This window comes from Ostrea edulis, chromosome 6, assembly GCF_947568905.1.
Source record: "Ostrea edulis chromosome 6, xbOstEdul1.1, whole genome shotgun sequence".
In the NCBI taxonomy this organism is placed as follows: Eukaryota; Metazoa; Mollusca; class Bivalvia; order Ostreida; family Ostreidae; genus Ostrea; species Ostrea edulis.
The window spans coordinates 24,946,921-24,967,765 of NC_079169.1; the positions used below are offsets into that span (position 1 = coordinate 24,946,921).

The 20,845-nt window shown below is 34.0% G+C and overlaps 1 protein-coding gene across 1 annotated transcript; it reads right to left on the reverse strand.

Annotated features, from left to right (window-relative positions):
* Nucleotides 1-6,853: 6,853 nt before the first annotated feature.
* On the reverse strand, nt 6,854-20,845 carry LOC125646524 (bifunctional arginine demethylase and lysyl-hydroxylase JMJD6-like). Its single transcript, XM_048872869.2, has 9 exons — nt 20,673-20,845; nt 16,658-16,869; nt 16,134-16,286; nt 15,550-15,650; nt 15,301-15,396; nt 12,234-12,381; nt 11,493-11,681; nt 10,647-10,816; nt 6,854-10,327 (listed from the first exon to the last, which is right to left on the reverse strand). The coding sequence occupies exons 1-9, from the start codon at nt 20,725-20,727 to the stop codon at nt 10,204-10,206; spliced, it is 1,248 nt and encodes a 415-aa protein (XP_048728826.1). The 5' UTR covers nt 20,728-20,845; the 3' UTR covers nt 6,854-10,203.

Consider the following 20,845-nt stretch of genomic DNA (forward strand, 5'->3'; position numbering starts at 1 on the left):
AGTTTCACCGACTATATTCTTTTTAATCAGTTCTGTTTCTATGTCTGTTTTCATTGAAATTTTGTGCCAATGTAGACTACGAAGAGATTCATGTATATTACTATTTTATTTCTGCAAACAATATGGCTATTGTTGCTATAGTAATTGAACGTCGGCCAGAGTACTCCACCTGCAGAGTTTGTTTGATGAGCCATTATGAAGCCATAAAATTATATGACTCTAATAAAGATATTCTTTCTGAGCGTGCTACGGGGTTGCTATAAATGGAATGTAAAATAAACTAAGATTATGTATGCTGCTCCTTAAGGCCTTACGAATTTTGTCCGATTTTTTAAAATGCGAACCTGGTCTGATTTCAATACGACCTGCCACTGTCTTAGTCGGATTTCGATATGACTCGCCTCTTTTGTCTATTTCAGTATGACTTGCCACTTAAATTGTCGGATTTCAATTGCGACTCAAATCTCTGATTTTAGTATGACTTATACACTTAAATCGTCGGATTTCAATACGACTTGACACCGCTTTTGTGTATTTCAGAATGATTTACATTTAAATTGTCGAATTTCAGTACGACCCACCGCTTTTGTCTATTTCAGTATGACTTACACTAAAATTGTCGGATTTCAGTACGACTCACCTCTTTTGTCTGATGATAGTATTACCTTTCGCTTTTGTCTGATTACAGTATTATCTGTCGGTTTTGTCTGACTTCAATATTAATGCGACTCGCTGCTTTAGAGATTCATTTTTGAAAAAACAACTGATAAGAAATTAATGAATTCACTATCTGTAAATATTCAAATACATGTAAAAAATTAAATCGCATTATTGAAAAGAATTATTTATAGATTTATAAATAAATTTGTATTAAAATGAGACATATAACGACTTAGGTCAGCCTCTTCGTGCATGTGGAGAACGGGGCCATGAAAAAGTCTCTATTCTGAACTATCCTTTGCCTTTTTCATATTAATCAGATCTGTTTCTCCGTTCACACTATATCATAGCCGTGATTGTATGATTAAGAGATCCCTGATCGACTTTATGAATATGAATCTGTTTGGATGGGGGGAAAAAACAACAACACTCGAGATCGTCGCGTGGCTCGTAGCGGAATAATCTAAAGTTTGTCGATTGGGAAAAACTGACATATAAATTTCTTGATACAGACGCATTTACAAGCCTAGCTATGTACTATGTACTTTACTTGCCTCTAAAAGAGTGATCTGTAAGGGTTTTTTTTGTCTGTCATTATTTGTAAACAAACATTACTTGTTTTACCCTGTGACTAAGTAGTCAACAAATGATTGAGTCATTTCATTAATTATATTCATTAACATCGGGGCAGCAACGATTTAAAGTAGGGCAGGTACTCCCGGACTCAACATATGTGGCTAGTGACGACGACAGGCCCCTAGCTGAATTGATATCCGAGCACATGTCCGCGACCCATTCCCGCCTTCTTGTTCTGATAATGGTGCTGATCTTACCCATCTCTGCTCTCTCTCTTAATGCACCTCTGCGATCCTTTTCCATGCAGGTATTTGGTCTATAAAGTATATGTAGTACCAATAGAACATTTGATTTTAAGAATCTTGATCTTGTGTTTATTGTTGTTACATGTATAATTGATTGTTTGCCCACATCTTGTGGAAGGCGCTCCTTGCATGTCACAGACGTCTTCCTGTCTCTTTTTTGGTGCCCCTTCACAGGATATATAAATCTTCACACCTTTCTGGTCGCTACGTTCATTGAATCACGTGACATTAAGAAAAATGCTGCTCATGTGTCTTCGATGTATCTACAGTGGCGGATTCAAGGGGGGGGGGGGGCAGCCGGCGCGCGCCCCCCTAAAATTTTCAAATTTAGGTAAATCTTGGTATCTTGTTTAGAAAAATGTACTAAACGATAAAAGAAGCAATAACATCTTCCACTCCCGGAGAAATAAATTACAAAATCTTTTGATTTCTTGAATTACTTAATTGGAAGAACTTATTTTTTTCCAAAAACCCTTAAAATTTGCATCATTTTACTAAATTCACTTTATTAAAAATTATATAAAATAGTACAAATGACTTAAATAGGAGACATATTCCAAGCCCTATAAAATCTGTAAAACCCCAGACCCCCTGCCTCATAAAGTGGCGCCCCCCCCTAACTGCAATTCCTGGATCCGCCCCTGATCTACATCAGCAGATTTTACTTCATTGGATCTGGGTGCTGTAGCTTGACTGGAGTGTAACATCGTCAGCATCATTCAGGACTTCCACGTCTCGACATGAAGTTCCATCTGATGCCATTGCTTCTTCTATTCATTGGAATATCATTCTCCCACTTTCGCGGTACCCTTCTAGATTTACTCATGATGCCAGAGATAGGTCATGTAATTCGAACCAGTTTATCACAAGCAAAAAATCGATATACTGCAAATGGAAACATTATGAAAATTAATGTCAATTTAGTATTAATATTTGATTCATTGAATGGATCTCTATCGGGACGTATATAAGCTTTATGCACTCATGAAAACCCTCAGGGAATATGATGTTCTTGGGTACATGCATAGTTAATAAGTTTTATACATGTATATCCCTGAATATTATTCAATACAATTATATTATTACATAAAATAAATGTATCAATTTCCTTTGCAAGATACAGAGATAACATTAAAACCATTCAGTGACATGTTAATGACAGATTGGTAAATTTTTCAAGATGAAACAATTTAGATTTTTCTTTCTGTACAATATAATCATCCAGAGTGTGTTCTCTGACCTGTACTATATATGTACATCCGGCGCAATAGAGCTACTCTCTCGATAGAGTACAAAGGTTCTCAAACTGTGTAGCTATTGGTGAATATCGATGTTTCATAAATCTATATGCAATTTAATCCCCTTAGCTCTAGCACACTGACATTCTTCTATAAATCAGTTTTACACGTTAATAACAATACCATGTGTTCAGTATGACAACAAGGGGCACGCTGTACAAAGTAACTTACGACAAAGTCGCAAATCTTATAAGGTTGATCGATTATCATGTGATGTCATAGGTTTTTGCAAAAATCTTCATTGAATTAAATTTTCCGCATGATAGAAATACATGTTTATCTTTCAGAGAAATTGTAATCACTGCATAAAAAAAAAATGGTAATCTATTTATACTGAAAAAGTTTAAATTTTTCATAGATTTTCCATAGATAATCAATTCTTTATAATTTAAAAAAAAAAAATGCCAAGGGCAATAACTCCTATGCTGGTATTTCTTCTACTGCATGTCTATTATATTTCCATAATATCCCACAATTAATTTATACATATTCGTGAATTAACAGTTTTTAAAAAATCTTTTGGTATTTAAAATTTGTCATTTCAACAAGTTTTCATCTATTTTAATTATTCTATATAACGAAAGTGTGTGATTTTCTGATGTTAACATATACTTCTGTTTTTGTATGCCTGACATCTTTAAAAATATGGCAACATATACATTTTCTTTGGTTATTGATTAAATTTAACTATATTGAATGGAAATTAATACATTTTTTGCACTTTTAACCATTAATATTGATAAGTCACATGAGGATCGATCCACCTTAAATTGTATCACACAGTTATTAGTTTAATTGAATGAATTAAAACTTTTCTGAGGCATGACATTTTGTTTTACTATTTTGTATTGGAGTGAATGATCTTACAATAAACAGGAAAATACCAGTACGGGTATGCAAAGTTGACCGTAAGTTGTTTTGTAAAACGCACCTCAGGGCCGTGTCCTATGCCCGAAAGGTCCATCACCACCCCCGGGGCTAGATCTACAGCTGTATGAAGCTCTTGAAATTTAAAACGGAATAGCGATTTTCTGCATGTGCTTCATATCAATCTCTATGTTTGATATTGGGAAAATGCTGACTGAGTATGTTGAATTCAAAGAATCGGACCATTAATCAATATAATCTTAATAGACAAGTTTAAATGTGTTAAACGTCAATGACACTTACCGTTTGTTTAGTGCAGCGATAAAAGGAGATTAACATACTCTGTCAGTGGCTCCACACTCGTCTATATAGTGTCGATAGAATTTAGAGTTTGTGCATGTGTAATGTACACATTGAAGGAGTTATATCTGCGGCCCTGGGCACCTATTCACAAAATATCTTACGACTAAGATCAAAACTTACAAACACTGTAATTTCCTTATTTTACATTTCTTGTAGACATTCTTAATTAATATGTAAAGTACATCCATGGTTTATAAAAGTTGAATACATACTTGTGACCTTGTGATCAGTATTTCATTATCAGACAGAATTCTTTTTTTCATCTTAGTCGTAAGATATTTTGTGAATAAGTCCCCAGTTTCTGCGTGTGTTTACATGTGCTATCGATATATAGAGTTCTAACGTCAATATCACCCTTCATTTATTTGATCATATTATCAATTGCTCCTATTCGTCTATATGGTTGTGAAATTTTTGTTGTTGGAGGGTGGGGGGTGGGTGGGGGGGGGGGGGGTGGGGGTTAAACCTTTGGCTTTCAAATTTAAAGATACAAATGTAACAATGAACAAAATGTTTAACAAACTGAAATGTGAAATACTTCATACTGTAATTTCCTAATTATACGCGAGGACTTTATTATCGCGAAATATCGCAAGAGGTGTCACTCGCGAAGAAATATTGCTCCATTTAATTTTCTGTTAAGACAATGCGATTGTGTTCGTGCCATGGCTGTGTTAAACCTACAAATAGTGATTGCTCCTTCGCCAAACGCTAGACATTTAGAATGTAGACAACTTAAAAAGTGTATACAATGTATTCCAAATTGAATTGAGTTTGACGACTGATATAAAATAGAATAGAATGAGTTTATTGCTTAATTCAGAGCCTCATCAACTGACAAATCTGAAACACATGGGAAAAGAAATGCCAAAGGATGAATTTGTGCAAATAAATAAATAAAGCAAGCAAAAAATATATAGAATGTTCATACAAACACTAGACGACACCGAATGTGTATGTGTGTGTGTGGGGTGGGGGGGGGGTGGGGGGGGGGTGGGGGTGTATTGGCAGTATTGTGGTTTCGGTGAACTCTTATTTGATACAGGCCTATACCACTAACGCTCTACCATAGGCGTAGCTTGGGTTCGAATATTACCGAGGCAAGGGGTCTGGGGGGCGCAGCCCCCCAGAAGCTATCGACATTTTAACAACGTAAAAGGTGGGTTGTTTTTTTTTTTACCGAGGCAGCTGCCTCGGTTGCCTCAATGGAAGCTACGCCACTGTCTACGTGTTATATTTGATGAGTATATCAATGAATACACACATGCTTCATGAAAGGACGATTTTAAAATTAATTTTTCTGTATACTCTTCTCTTAGGTAAACCTTGGAACACTTAGTCTAGTAGTGTGTAACCGCGGGTAAAGTTTGAACAAACTTGAATCTGCTAGGAAGGACGGTCAGTGGATACTACTCAAATATTTTCCTTGTCTATACAGAGCCGCGGGGGTCACTTCACACGCGAGCAGTACAAATTTTAAGTCCATACTTGGGTTCTACAGGATTAGTAACATGCGCTAAATATCTACTCAGTGGGCAGTGCTACAGCTGTCAAATTAATTTTGTCCTGGACCCAGTTCCATGCACACAAAACTTTATGTGAGGAAATTTGGGGACAAAATACATCATTTCATCGAGCGTGTCTTATATTTTTCATTCATTCTTACATGAAATGAATTTCAGTTACACAACCACCGAAAGTTGCCGCGTGACTTAAGATATTTCATTCATTTTGAGTTGAAGTTACACAACTTCAATAAAAGAACAGCTATTTTATGATACATGTAGTTGCAACGACGGCAATAAACACCCGTTCTTGATCTACCCACAATGTCGGCCAAACGCCACTCCTCGTGTCCTCACAGATGTTATATTATCAGTACAATCGACATAGTCCCTTAATTCACAGAGCTGTTATATTAAAAAAAAAAACAAAAAACATTAATATGTAAACCATAAAAAAAAACTTACTACTGCACAAGGAAGGCTTACAAATATTTTTAGGCAAAAATAGAATGTGTTTATGTAGGCCTAAACAAAATTAATTTTGAGGACAAGTCGTACTTCTACATGTATATTAAAAATGCCCCATTTAAAATAATTTATGTACTTTATATATTACGTACATGCACTGTTATTAGGAAAAAACCATAGAAGTATGTTCTTAATATGTTTTAACAGCTAAACAATTCCAAATGCATCAGAAATAAACAAAATGATCCCTTATTACGTAATATTCCGTAGTAGTTATACAAAGTCAATATCATTCGTGTATTGTTATATAAAGCTGTTTTTACGTAAACCTAAAGCTGTGCGGCTTTTGTGTAATAAAATCTAGAACATAAGATCCATTAATGACCCCGAACAGCACACACAGACCCGTAACATACATGTAGGCCACGAGTTCGCGGTCTCAACACGCAGGAGGTTTTAACATGTCTTTTATTGGGGTACTATGGTCAAAAACCAAGATCAAAATGAATCCCGCTGAATGCTCTTCGTATTATCTTCCGCCATGCACTTTATGACACTTCGATTGTTACCATAGTTACACATTGTTAAGTCCAGGATTTAATTTCACCTGTCCATGACATTTTTAAAAATTCATTTTCAATGCGATCAATTAGGCATGCAAATTACCAGGTAGATAATTTCAACAATACCGGGTTATGATTGATACACGTGACAGTTGCCGGAAAAATCTATTTATCTTACAGAATCGCCCGTCTTGTATTACAGCGTTAATGCTGTCTCCACAGTGAATGATAAGACAAATATACCTGTAACCAATGAACAATCCTTTAATATTAGAAAAAATAACAATTTGAACATGATTGAACTCGACAAATGTCCATGTGTCTCTATCTAATCAACAACGTTGAAGGTATAAATGTTTTCCGATTTAGTATGCATACAATAGACTTAATTAACGTCCTAAACTATCATCACTACCTCTATACAGATGACACTAGCTCAGGCTATCAATATGAATGCCTCTGGGTTTGGAATTTGATATGAATACATTTCTACTGTTCGTATGTAAATAAGGATGTGACAATATCTCATTGACAGATTGCATGATTCAAGATTGAAGTAGATGTGTTGACTTTTTCCATTAAATCCCCATTCCTACGGTAGAGCATTTATGCACATTGAATATACAAATGCCAAAACCCAAGGCCACAATATAAAAGCATTTGTGAGGAAAAAGTCAAAAGGAATGATTAATTGAAATGAAAGTACACTGACTGAAAACTTAATGATCAGATTGAAGAACTAGGAAGGACATATGATATTGACAGGAATGATATAAGATCTTTGGTTTAACAAATGCATGCAGACAAAATTTAAAATTTTATAAGGATCCTGCAATCAATTCATGTACACTCAAACACAACCATTAAACAACTGACCGATGACGACTAAGCACCAAAGTGTTGTCAGCTCTAGCTTAAAGTAAAAAAAAAAGGTCTCTAAATGCAGTCCACCTAAAAAATAATAGACTAAAATGAGTGAATTATCCCAACAGCATACAAATAATCACTATCAATATTTCATAATCCTATAAATGAACATCAAGAAATCATAATAATTTTTTCATATATCGCATACATGTACGCACAAAAGTAAATGAGAGAAAATTTTTAATGCTTTCTAAATGCATTTTATTGTAAAATATAGTTATCTGCCCTTTCTGTGATAAGACCGAAGAGCTTCGTTAAATTTGTGATAACTGAACATTTACAAAGAACATATTGGAAACAGTTAATTGTACACTTTTAATCAATCAATTTTCCTTTGTGTAATTCTTACATTGATTGATACTTTGAAATACCATAAATAATGTGTTTTAAGCAGAACAGATCAGCATGATTGTAAATTTACTACCGTAACTTCTTATTCTCAAATCTACATTTCCAATCTTTTTGCCTTTGATATTTCTACAAATTGTAATGATAGCCATTTCCTTAAGAATGCAAACAATACATGTATGACTACAGAAAAATATAGTATGTCTATTTTAACAGCTGGGAATTCCGAGAGTAATAAAAGGAGAATGTAAATAAAGACATAAACTTCATTTTGAAAATACATGAGAGTATGAACTGCAACGCTTCACACCTGCATACTTTTTACGTAGCACTAGTGCACTTCATAAGTATGCTGACGTGAAGTGTTGCAGTTCATAGCCTCATGTATTTTCAAAAATGAGATTTATTCTTTAAATGACTCCTAGATACCGAGAGTTCAGTCATTAACTTCAGTAATGTCGGTTTCACTGAAGACTGACAAACTACGTCAGGATTACTCAGACTGATAAACTATGTCAGGATTACCCAGACTGACAAACTATGTCAGGATTACCCAGACTGACAAACTATGTCAGGATTACCCAGATTGATATTACAGGACTACCACTATACAAATATTACACAGCACTAATTCCTACAGTTCAAAGACAGCCAACACAGGAGTTTCAAAACAGTGTGCATGATAAGACACTAACTATCAGAATGCAGAAGATAGATCTCTATTTCAAACAAAAATGTTTTCAAATCACAAAATATCTTCAAATGGTGCAATGTATTGCTTTCAATGTCAGCTTCTAAAAATGAAGGAATCAGGTGTATGTCAGCATGCTTGTTCTATTTCAAAACAGAGCTTGCACAAAAGCACTAATGAAACCAAATTATAGTAGAACTTGGTAATTATGAACTTTGGAAGGAACAGATAACTATTGCTTCCAATGAGAAAAGATATGATTGACAGATTTTTCTGAATGGTAATGAATCAATTTCACTTCGAATTTTACTACAATATACAGTAATACTAGAAAAGGACTAAAAAATCTTGTTTTGCACAAAATTGGACATTCACAGAAAACACTCCATTCTACAGCATTTTTTCTGAACCATTGTGGGAAGGCAATCACAAAGTTTATAAACAAGTGTCATTACAATAAAAATTACAGTCACGCTACATGTATGAAATTTCAAATACATTGATTCATTTACATTTTTTAATGTACAGAAAAAAATTACATATAAAATTCCAATTTATGGTCAAAATATTGACTTTTAATTGTCAATTGTCATGCATACCTGGCACAACCTCAAAATACAAATTTCACTTTCAATGCTTTTTTTATTATCAAAAGTTCTATGATAAGCAGTTACCTAACAAATTGCAGGAAACTTCACCCATAAAATGATATAGTGATTTACACTATACATAAAAATATTTCACATCATTTCCAAAGATTCTAAATGACTTTGTTTAGAGAGGTTCTAGAAAATTTCAATGTAAAGATACTGGAAGACAAAACTTTCCACTTAAAAGAAATAAGACATTGTACGTTAGAGAAAGCAGGAGAAATGCAAGTTATGACCAGATCACATTTCTGATGCTAACATAAATAAAACACATTTGGAAGATAAGAGACAAGTTATTTTGATTTTTGGGTCAGGACTCTCGATGTGTAAAATGTTGATTACAATGAATTAAAAACCCCTGTATGGGAACAAAAACATTTGTTAGATATACATTTTATATGGTTCAGTACCCTGGCAACAGAAGAAAAGATGCTGATATAGGAATGTGGATCTATGATGTTAAGAGAACAGCAAGTTATGTTTACAGTTTGTGCCATTTTCACATTTATTTATAAAAGTACAATAAGATTTTGCTGATATTTTCTATGCATAAATTTTGTCCACTTACATTTACAAATTTGGAATGAATTTCAAATACATCATTAATAAAATTTTAAATTTTGCAGAACAAATCAACAAAGATTTGGTAACCTCTTGTAATGATCAGATTATTTTGATAGAGTATCTGAGCTTGTGACAGTTCCTATGTATTCTGGTTGCTGTTTCGGAGCTTGCAACGGTTCCCAGGTTTCAGTTTTGTGGCTGCTGTTTCCGAAATTGTGACAGTGTCCAGGTTTTCAGTTTTATGATGGCTGTTTCTGAGCGCGGGACAATTTTTCTGCTCTCTGGTTGATGTTTCTGAGATTGTGATAGTTCGAAAGTGTTTTGTTTTGTGGTCGTTCTTTCCAAGCCTGTGACAATTTCTATGTTTTCTGTTTTTGCAGTTGCTCTTTTAGAGTTTGAGTTTCTAGGTTAACTGTTGTCATCTGCAGTTTTTGGGTGTGCTGGAAATGCTGCGCTGACTACGACCCTCTTCACTGGAGGACGAGGATCCACGACGACGACCTCCATTGGGGGTCATTGATCTCCTTTTACTGGTTCTCCGTCTGAAGCCAACATTAAACAACTTGATATAAATGTATATTGAAATAAAATTATGCACTTTGATATTTCATACTTATTTTCTGCTACTATGTGTCTAACTTGCACTCCCTATATCAATTAATTAAATTATATTCAAAATATTTCATACATGTAATAAATGCATTTTTGCAGGTACAGTGGAATTTATTGCCATGAGATTACATTTCCAAAGTTAAAATAATTATATTTTATTCTTTTTTATATCCTCACTTTTATAGAAATATGAAACACACATAACACTAAAACTGACTTGAAGGTCACAGGCTGTATGTAAAGTCTGACCTTTTAGTTTTGGACTTCTGGTTATCATCCTCTGAATCTGAACTTTCACATGTGCTGCACTCGCTGGAACTTGAACTCGATGAGCCAGAACTAGAGCTGTCCGAGTTGAATCCTGTCGGTTTGTTCAGATCAACTTTATCTGCAATGGCTGCCACTTCAGGGCGCTCTTTCTGTAAAATCATCACATAAACAGGCTTTATACAAAAAAATTGCTGCTTTAAAGTTTTTGCCAAAATTTACATTGGCAAAAATTTACATTACAAATATGTCTTAGTTTTATATCACGTAAATATATCATATTTTCAGATCATATTTTAAAACTGATTTTAAAAAAATATCGGTATGAATTCACATCGAATGAAGTATTTTCCCTTCATATGCACATTGAAATTATCTATAATTGTGTGCTAAATATCTACAGTGTCAAGTAATCATTTCCTAAGACTATTTATAACAAAACAGGATTTATATATGTATAGAAATCCACATAATTCATTCACATCTTCCCATACAGGATTGATGGCACAATTCGATATATCTCATAGACATTTTACACTATAATGTACTGTTGACTTCTGGAATTTTATCACAAAAATTTACCCTGTAATACTGTGCATTACTGACCTTGAGAACTCTACTATAAATATTCACTGTGATACAGTGCTGACCTTGAGAACTCTACTATAAATATTCACTGTGATACAGTGCTGACCTTGAGAACTCTACTATAAATATTCACTGTGATACAGTGCTGACCTTGAGAACTCTACTATAAATATTCACTGTGATACAGTGCTGACCTTGAGAACTTTACTATAAATATTTATGTTGCAATACAATTCTAACCTTGAGAACTTTATACCACTTCTTAGACAGCTTTGGTCTCCCTCGCACGGTTTTATGCCACACGATCGGGAAATTCACAACACTAGAAAAGTTTTGAGTGACAGCTATTGTACTGTCGAGATTCAGAACGACATGCCACCAGCCTCCTGGAACAAACACTGTCTCCCCTGGTCCCTGTAAGATCTCCAACTAAAAAGATGAAACGCACAGCATAAGTTTGTTAGATATATTAATCTTACTGTTACCCGTGCTATACAGTTATTTTGTGTGTGTTCTTCACTGGAATCAGAGTTACCCCAATGCAATCTAAACTGCAGCAGAAACTACTTTAACAAGCATCCACATCATGTACATGTATATCAAAATGACTATGGTCATCTAAAGGTGCAAAAAATCCCAAATATTCTACAACACCCTTCCCCCCAACCAAACAAACAAAAACATTGTGTTTTGCACAACTTGGAAAAATAGCGTTGGTTTCACAGACAAAGATGGGACAGCAACATTATATGTCTTCATGGAGGGAGGGGCAGACTTGAATACATGATGAAATGAAAGGAGGAACAAGCCGTACTCTTGCTTGGTAAGGGATTTTTAACTATAGCATATGCAACAGATCAATATTCTTTTTCAATATATCTACAATAGATCAACATTCTTGTACAATATGGAAGCCGTCAAGATGTCAAAATTTAAACTTGAACCTCTGGACTGTTCTACATTTCTATTTTCAAAACTTACCGGGGCATACTCCTTGGGCCAGGATGGGTCCTTGATTCGTGGGTACACGTACTTAAACCAGGAGATGGCTTCGTCCCGCTGTTTCCCCCCTTCACCAGGGCGGGGTTTGACCAGTTCCTTAGGGGTATTGGTTGGTAGTAAGCACCATCTAGAGATTACAGAAACATCCTCTTGTAAACATTATTGTCAAACATCTAGAGATTACAGAAACATTCTCTTATAAACATTATTGTCAAACATCTAGAGATTACAGAAACATTCTCTTATAAACATTATTGTCAAATATCTAGAGATTACAGAAATATCCTCTTATAAACATTATTGTCAAATATCTAAAGATTACAGAAATATCCTCTTATAAACATTATTGTCAAATATCTAGAGATGACAGAAACATCCTCTTATAAACATTATTGTCAAATATCTAGAGATGACAGAAACATCCTCTTATAAACATTATTGTCAAATATCTAGAGATGACAGAAATATCCTCTTATAAACATTATTGTCAAATATCTAGAGATGACAGAAATATCCTCTTATAAACATTATTGTCAAATATCTAGAGATTACAGAAACATCCTCTTATAAACATTATTGTCAAATATCTAGAGATGACAGAAACATCCTCTTGTAAACAGTGTTGGCAAAAAAGTGGTCAATATGAGTATTGACCGGGCCGGTGGTCAATACTGGTTAAAACTGGTCAATACTGGTCGATTGAAAATTGTTTGGTCATTATAGTCTGTGTTATTTATTTTAAATGTTTAAGTGACCATTATGGTAAATTCTGTAATTCATAACATGCATTATCAGTTTATAATATACTTATAAGTCATAAAATGACATAAATAATGTACAAATGACTCTGTTGAATTGGGGAAGATGTAAAAGTTTCTGTTCAAATTCCTTAGTTTAACAAGAACTACCTATAAGTATTGTTTCATCAATCTTCATTTTAACTGTTGAATTAACATTTGAGGGGGTGGGTTGGTGATGTTTTTATAACAATAACAGGCACACTGGTCATCTCTGGTCCCAGCCTATGCTTATTAACACCTTTTATTCTTAATCTGTCCAGATACATGTATTAAGAGGTCTGTCTCCAATCGTCAAGCTATGTTATAGGAATGTGACCCTCTGGTAGGTACTGAAGATATTTCGGTCAGTTTCAGCAAACCAAATATATTAAACTTATGAAATTACATTTGATTATCTAATGAAAAATATTAATCAACATTTGATCCATATAATGAAAAGACTTCATTTATCCTTATCTTTGCAAGAAATGTACAAAAATAGGAAAATGGACAGTTTAAATCACAATTGACCATTATTGACCAGTATTGACCACTTGGGATGTATTGACCAAGAAGGTTAAAACCACTGGTTAAAACCGGGGCGGTTTGAACCGCCCAACCCTGTTTATAAACATTAGTGTCAAATATCTAGAGATTACAAAAACATCCTATTGTAAACAATATTGTCAAGCCGTCACTGTCTTAGATTACTCATAAAGGTTTTTAACACAAATGACTTATAAACTGAGCCATAGAAATTTACATGCCTCTTGTATATAGTTTCTACCCAGTAGAACCTACCATGACTTACACTATATTTGAAAATATTTATAAACATTCAACTCATGTGCAAGTTTTGTGAATTCTAATAACCAGACTGTCCATCATTTTTAATTCTGTTTGGCATTGGATGAGTGAAATTAAATGCTTCCGAGATATTTCCCTCCATGCACATTGAAGATGGTGACATAACTGGTCCATGATTGTTGGGTGCGGATCTTTGCAGGCTTTCTGCCCTGGATACTCTACAGATTTTCAATACAGTCTGGGGAATTACCAGGCCGTTCTTCTCTAGAAATAAAGTTTGTTACACTACTTTTACACCAGCCCTGTGTTAGGAGAGTAGTGTGAAGTGTCATCACATCTTCAGCAAACTTTGTGTGTCCTGAATATTGAACCAATGTTTGTTCATCAATCCCACTATTGTTTTTAAGTGGAATCAGTACAGGTTTTAACATTTAGAAGAATATTGATCACATAATGATTTCCATTAGTTTTGCCAGCTGGAACAATGAAAAGTTTGGAAAACCATGAACTCCTATCACACCCCATATCATGACAGGCACTTGACTTGGCACAGCCATGTATCCTATCACATCCCATACTGGCACTTGACTTTGGGCAGCTGATGTCTGATACCTCATCTAGTTGAGATCTCCTCTGGTTTGGAACATGAAACTAATATTTTGTAGACTTATATCAAATTCTCTCAGTCTTCAACATTCAAATGCTTGTGATCACAAGCAAACAATCTCTGTTGCCTTTTCTGTTTTTGCCAGGAGTTGATTTCTTATTCTCTATTTCTTCATTTTCCCCATATAATTAAACACAGTTACATGGCTTACATTAAAACCTTCATTTCCAAGTTGACTTTCCTCTCTTGTATCTGATGTTCTCCACTGTTTTCTTTACTACCCCTATTATTTTTTACTGATGCCCAGATCTCGTTTGATTGGTTTATAGCTGTTGATATTGCTCTTGCCTCCACTTGGTCAATCATCTCTCACATTTAATTGGTTGTTTTCTCTCATTTCTAACTCTTAATCCTGCATCTAATAAAACTTCAGCTTGTGCTTTTTCATTGATTTTATCAACACTTGTACAAGATGTCTGCTTTTTCACTGAACTCATTACATGTACTTTGTTTGATGATGTAACAGACATTCTGTTTACAGCACTCCATGGTAACACAAAATATTGCACACAAGGAAAGACAACTGCTGATATGATATAGTTAATAAAAATTCCAAATAAAAGCATTTCAGTTTATTTTCTTAAATTTACGAACAGAATAAATTTTCTTAACACTCTTTACATGTGTTTGTGTGTATATATGTTTATGAATTTAAATTCCCATCTGATGTCTATTCTGCTGACTGTACCGAGCACAATTTTGGTTCGGACAACAATTAGATAAGAAGAAAGGTATACATGTATTACAATATAATGAAGAAGACAGGTGTGGTATTTCATAGTTAAATTCTGACCTTTTGTGACCTGATACAAGGGCATTCCAGGCACTTGTTCCTAGTGGATCGATGTGGATTCCTGTCCCTGACCGGGCAGGACCCATCACAAACCAACTGTAATTCAATATAAAGCCAATTAAAGTACAAATTGACATACAATTTAAAGGACTGATACTTTATACTATAGTATTATGTGAATTTCGATAAAATTGTATTATCTATATAATAATCCTAATTCCTTTTAAACGTAAATTTGAAAATATTTACCGATAAGGTGGGCGACGCCTTTCCCCTGCATATTGGAACAGATCATCCCGGAAATACTCCGGTACATCATAGTCTTCCAGGAGTTTCTTACGCTTGTGATGCTACAGGAAAATGATAGCAAATTTAAATGCATTCTGAAAGCATTTGAAATTGTACACTGGTCCCATGGACATCAGATTGTTATGAATTTGTAACAGACTGTAGTTTCATCAATAGGTATATCAGGGAAAGCACTTCTATGTTCTTCCTGACTAAAAATTGCGCTCATTTGAGCACTTCTTCCTCACTGCTACAAATCATAAAAACAACAAAAATTGGTATTCAATGAAAAATTATGTAACTATAAAATATAACATATCTGAAAAACCCTGATATACCCCCCACCTAAGCTGAATCTTTATTGATTTAACTTCCATAATTCAAAAGTTATGACCAAAGTGGAAGATGCAGATGGAGGGAGAGACAAAGATATTAAAAATAACATGTCCCTTGATCTTCGGGGCATAAAGATCTGACAAAAGGCAAGTATGACAGAAAAGTTGTGGTTACTTAATTATAACACCAGAAAAATGTGAGAGCATTACCTCGCCATAACTACTATCAAAAATATACAAAGGGCTGTCATCGCTGTTGTCATTCATGTACTCCACAAAATACTTTAACTTGAGTTTAACCGAGTAGCCCTCATCATCCTCCCCACACTTGAACCTCTGATTGCGATACTTCTTAGACAGCCTCTACAAGGACAAATCAATCATTCTGGTCAACATTTTGTGTATAGTTTAAACAAACATTATCAGAAACTTCTTTACTTGGTGATTTAAAAATGTACCAGTAATAGATTGAATCTTGATCTTTTTGAAACTAAAAATATGCTAGTTTATTTTATGTTAAAACATGATAAAATGTTATGAATTTAAACGGATAATTTTGAACCCTTCAAACATCTCTGTAAATACTACGTAATTTGTAACCATTAGAATCAGGAGTTAATTATTTTCAATTATTACACATTTTTGTACATAGCATTTAAAATGCAACCATTAGTATCACAAGTTAATAATTTTAAATCTTGGTACTTTGAAACAAATGAATTAATATCAAGTACCTTCTCAGACCATTTTTTCACTGCTCCCCATTCTATCTGAGCGTTAGTAACAACCACAGGCTTGTAGGGTCGTTCATACTTTTCCTCAAACTCCTCCTTCGATATGAAGCAGGCATCAATTCTGTCCACATTGTCAAGCACTGTAGAATGGCTCAAATCAAACGTCTGGGCATAATGAAACTGATGCCATCCATCAGTAATTCTTTCAAGCTCTGCAAATCATATAGAAATGCACACCTTTTTTATGAAACTTTGATAACATATACAGAATAATGCAGAAAATCCCTCAGATCAAGCGAGATTTTTTAATTTCAAAAATTCTATTTCCCTCAAAAACCATTATCCACACCTGTAAAAGATGAATTATAACCACAAGTTAATGTCTAGTCTTCAAACAATCTGGCCAAAAGTAAGTTCCAAAAAATAGGGAAAATTCCCAATATAATTTTATCTATTGACAATACAATATCCACCCTTCCCCAACAACTCTTATGAAATAATTTAACAACTAAGTACTGAAGAGTTGCAGACTGTAGATCACTTTTATTTCATCAGATCTTATTTTCTGTGAATACAATCAAATGATGTATTTATTCACAAGACATATTAATTTTCATGAATCATTAGTTATTGCTTGAATCTTCTATACCATGCCGTGATTTTTTAAGGCCCATTTTGGGTCCGAATTTCAGCCCTTTCCCCTCCTAAAAATTGACAATTTTTTCCCAATTCAGCTTGCATTTTCCCCAATAATAAAATTATGAACGGAAAACGTATTCGAAAAAAAAAATAAACATTCGATGTGAATTATATGAAGTAGACATAAGACTTAACAAAGAGTCATGGGAATGATGATTTGAATAGTTGAAAATTTTAGAAGGTTAAAGAAAATTAGATGTGTAAAATAAAGATAATATAATGTTTGATATGACTTTAAAACTTCTTTACTATGAAATTGATTTCCCCCAATTCGACTGAAATGTCAAAAAATTTTCCCAATTCAAAAGCCACAGGGCCCTTGTAAAAAATGTAGAAAAATCACTGCCATGTATACACAGAGCTTATTCACAAGAACTAATTTTTCACAAATGGCTAGTTTCGTGAAATTAGGTATAGTTATTTTTCTTATTTATCTGTGTACTGACTTGGACTGCATTTTCTTTCTTCATTACTTACCGTTTACATTTAAGTAATTTGCAGGATTTCCAACATCAACAAACATATTTAACTGATGGTGTTGGAAGACTTTATTCATTTTTCCAAACATTTTCTTTTAAATGCTGATATTTTCAGGCAGATAATTTATGTAACTTTTTTTAACATATTCCATTAAGTGCATTAAAATAGATTCTTTTAATTTACTCAACTTAGCTACATTAAGATAAATTCTTTATGCTTTGGAAGAAAAATAACAGGTCACTCAGCATTAACCACAAATTATAAATTTAGAAAGTTTTGACACCACCCAAAAAGAAGCATTTTGTAAAGCTGAGAGACTCTGTTTTTAATCTTTAAAAAATGACAAAATTTATTTTCCCCGACTGCTGTCTAAGACATAAATCAAAAAGTTCTATGGCTATTCAAATCGATGATCCTATTTATGGACAATTACTCTGAAATTGGTTTACAATAGATCAACAGTATTACAATAGTCAGTTGAATTTTATTCCAAGGCCACACCAATTTGTAAAATAGTTCTTCGGATTTTCAAACAAAAAAAGTAAGGCGAGAGGGCGAAATTATTTTACAAATATTATTTTTAATTTTAGAGATAAAAATTATGAGGCGAGCGAATACAAGAAATATAAATATTTTTAATTGAATTAAGTGTGATTTTAAAAAGCGGGCGCCTAAAAATAAAGATCTAAAATCTTCAAATATCATTTGTTTACCACATAAACTTAATATTTTTCAACTTTGTTGATATAGTTTACGTCAATAAATAAGAAGTATTTCAGGTTTCAAAGACTTATTTTCTTTATACCTAATACATGTACTTTACAACATTAACTGATAAGGTCTTTTTGAAGAATTTTATTTAAGTTTCATTTCTACAAACTTTCGATTCAGAGATATGCATATTGCTAGGGACACATCCAGTTTTGACATTCATTGCAAATGCAATATCCATTGCATCGCTTTGAGCATTTTCTTGAATTTTGATATGACATCACCAAACCTTTTGTGAATTTGTCGTTAACTGTCGGTCCGGTTTAAAATAGTCATCGATCAGTACCCCTTGCTTGTTGTAAGAGGCGAATAAATGGGACGGTCCTTCAGATAGGACAGCAAAAACTGAGATCCTTGTCACAGCAGGTGTGGCACGATAAAGATCCCTCAGTGCCATAAACGCTGAGCATAGGCCTAAATTTTGCAGCCCTTCACTGGCAATGGTAACGTCTTCATGTAAGTGAAATATTCTCAAGAGAGACTTCAGTCAATATATAGGCTAATCAAACAATCAATCATACGCTATCAATGTTCTCTAAATAGTGGCATCGAATAGCGCTTCAAAAGTTTCATCGGCTTCCAGTTCGATTCCAGCATAAGGAACTTCCAATCCAGTGTTATGAAGTATCGTACATATTAAGATTGACATCATGAATAACTTAACCGTATTACACTGTTAGGAAATTTCTCGAGAGGCCGCGCTTCTGTCATTTGTCAGCATATACATCAAGGTTATTTGTGCGCTTGTTGTAAAAACTAAAAAAAATATTTACGGATATTTTTGAACACCCGGGCGGATATTATTTTTTGATAATATTATAATTTGGATTTGTTACAAATAGAAGCGGCGAATCCGACGAACTAGATTACAAATTGGCATGGCCCAAACAGTAGAAGATGATGATACTCATTTATGTTTCAGTGCGGATATACTATATATATATATATATATATATATATATATATATATATATATGATGTAGGAAGACAACAGGACTTGGTACTATCATAGGCGTTTGAAATTTTATCAATAAAGTCAATAAAATTCACATGATTGACCAAGCCATGAGCTATGCGTTAGCGTAGCGAACAGGAATGAAACGCCGTTTTGGAGAAATCTCGAGTTTCGCTTTGAACCGCCGCGCAATGACTATAACTCGTCAGTATTTATCACTAACAACATTTGCCTACTTAAATTTGCATCCTAACCCCTCTCTAATGCTGTCAGTATCCACTTTATTCGATTCCGTGTAAACATTGACTTTACCGAGGACCCATTGTAATACGTCACATTCACTCCGGGCCTGACATTTTTGTAATCCAATGATTTCGCGCACATGCAACTTTCTACACAATTATCGCCCTTTGTTTTTAAACTCTGAACATAGTTTCTGACCTGAAAATTTAATAATTGATATGACTGAGGATTTTATATGTTGTGATTTTATTTCATTTGATTAAACAAATATGTGAAAGGATTAATAGCATTTTATTATTTTTTTTTAACTTGAAATTATAAGGAATACAAAAATGTCAGGCCCGGAGTGAATGTGACGTATTACAATGGGTCCTCGGTAAAGTCAATGTTTACACGGAATCGAATAAAGTGGATACTGACAGCATTACAGAGGGGTTAGGAGGCAAATTTAAGTAGGCAAATGTTGTTAGTGATAAATACTGACGAGTTATAGTCATTGCGCGGCGGTTCAAAGCGAAACTCGAGATTTCTCCAAAACGGCGTTTCATTCCTGTTCGCTATGCTAACGCATAGCTCATGGCTTGGTCAATCATGTGAATTTTATTGACTTTATTGATAAAATTTCAAACTCCTGTGGTACTATGTAGGCTTAAAAGTCAGTTACAAAATTTGGAGAGAGAAAAATGGATTACTTTTCATGATAACTAATGTTTATTCTGAAATAAAAATGAATATTCACGGATTGGGGCGGGATGGGGGTTGTTACATTGAAATATATCTTGGAAATGTACTAATATCACGCAACCTTTGGTTAAGAACAACGTGATCATCACAACATAATTTTGTCAAAAAGCGTAATTTTGTTACCTGGTCGGGCTTTTGACTGTGCTTCTCTGATCCTTTTTCTTATTCTGTTGTCCATACAAGTAGAATTTAGACTAGCAACCTCTCATAACCAACAAACACAAAGTAAACACACAGTCCCAACCTTTTCAAGGCTTTTTCCTCCAAATTCCACAGGAAGTGAAAGTAAAGTCGTC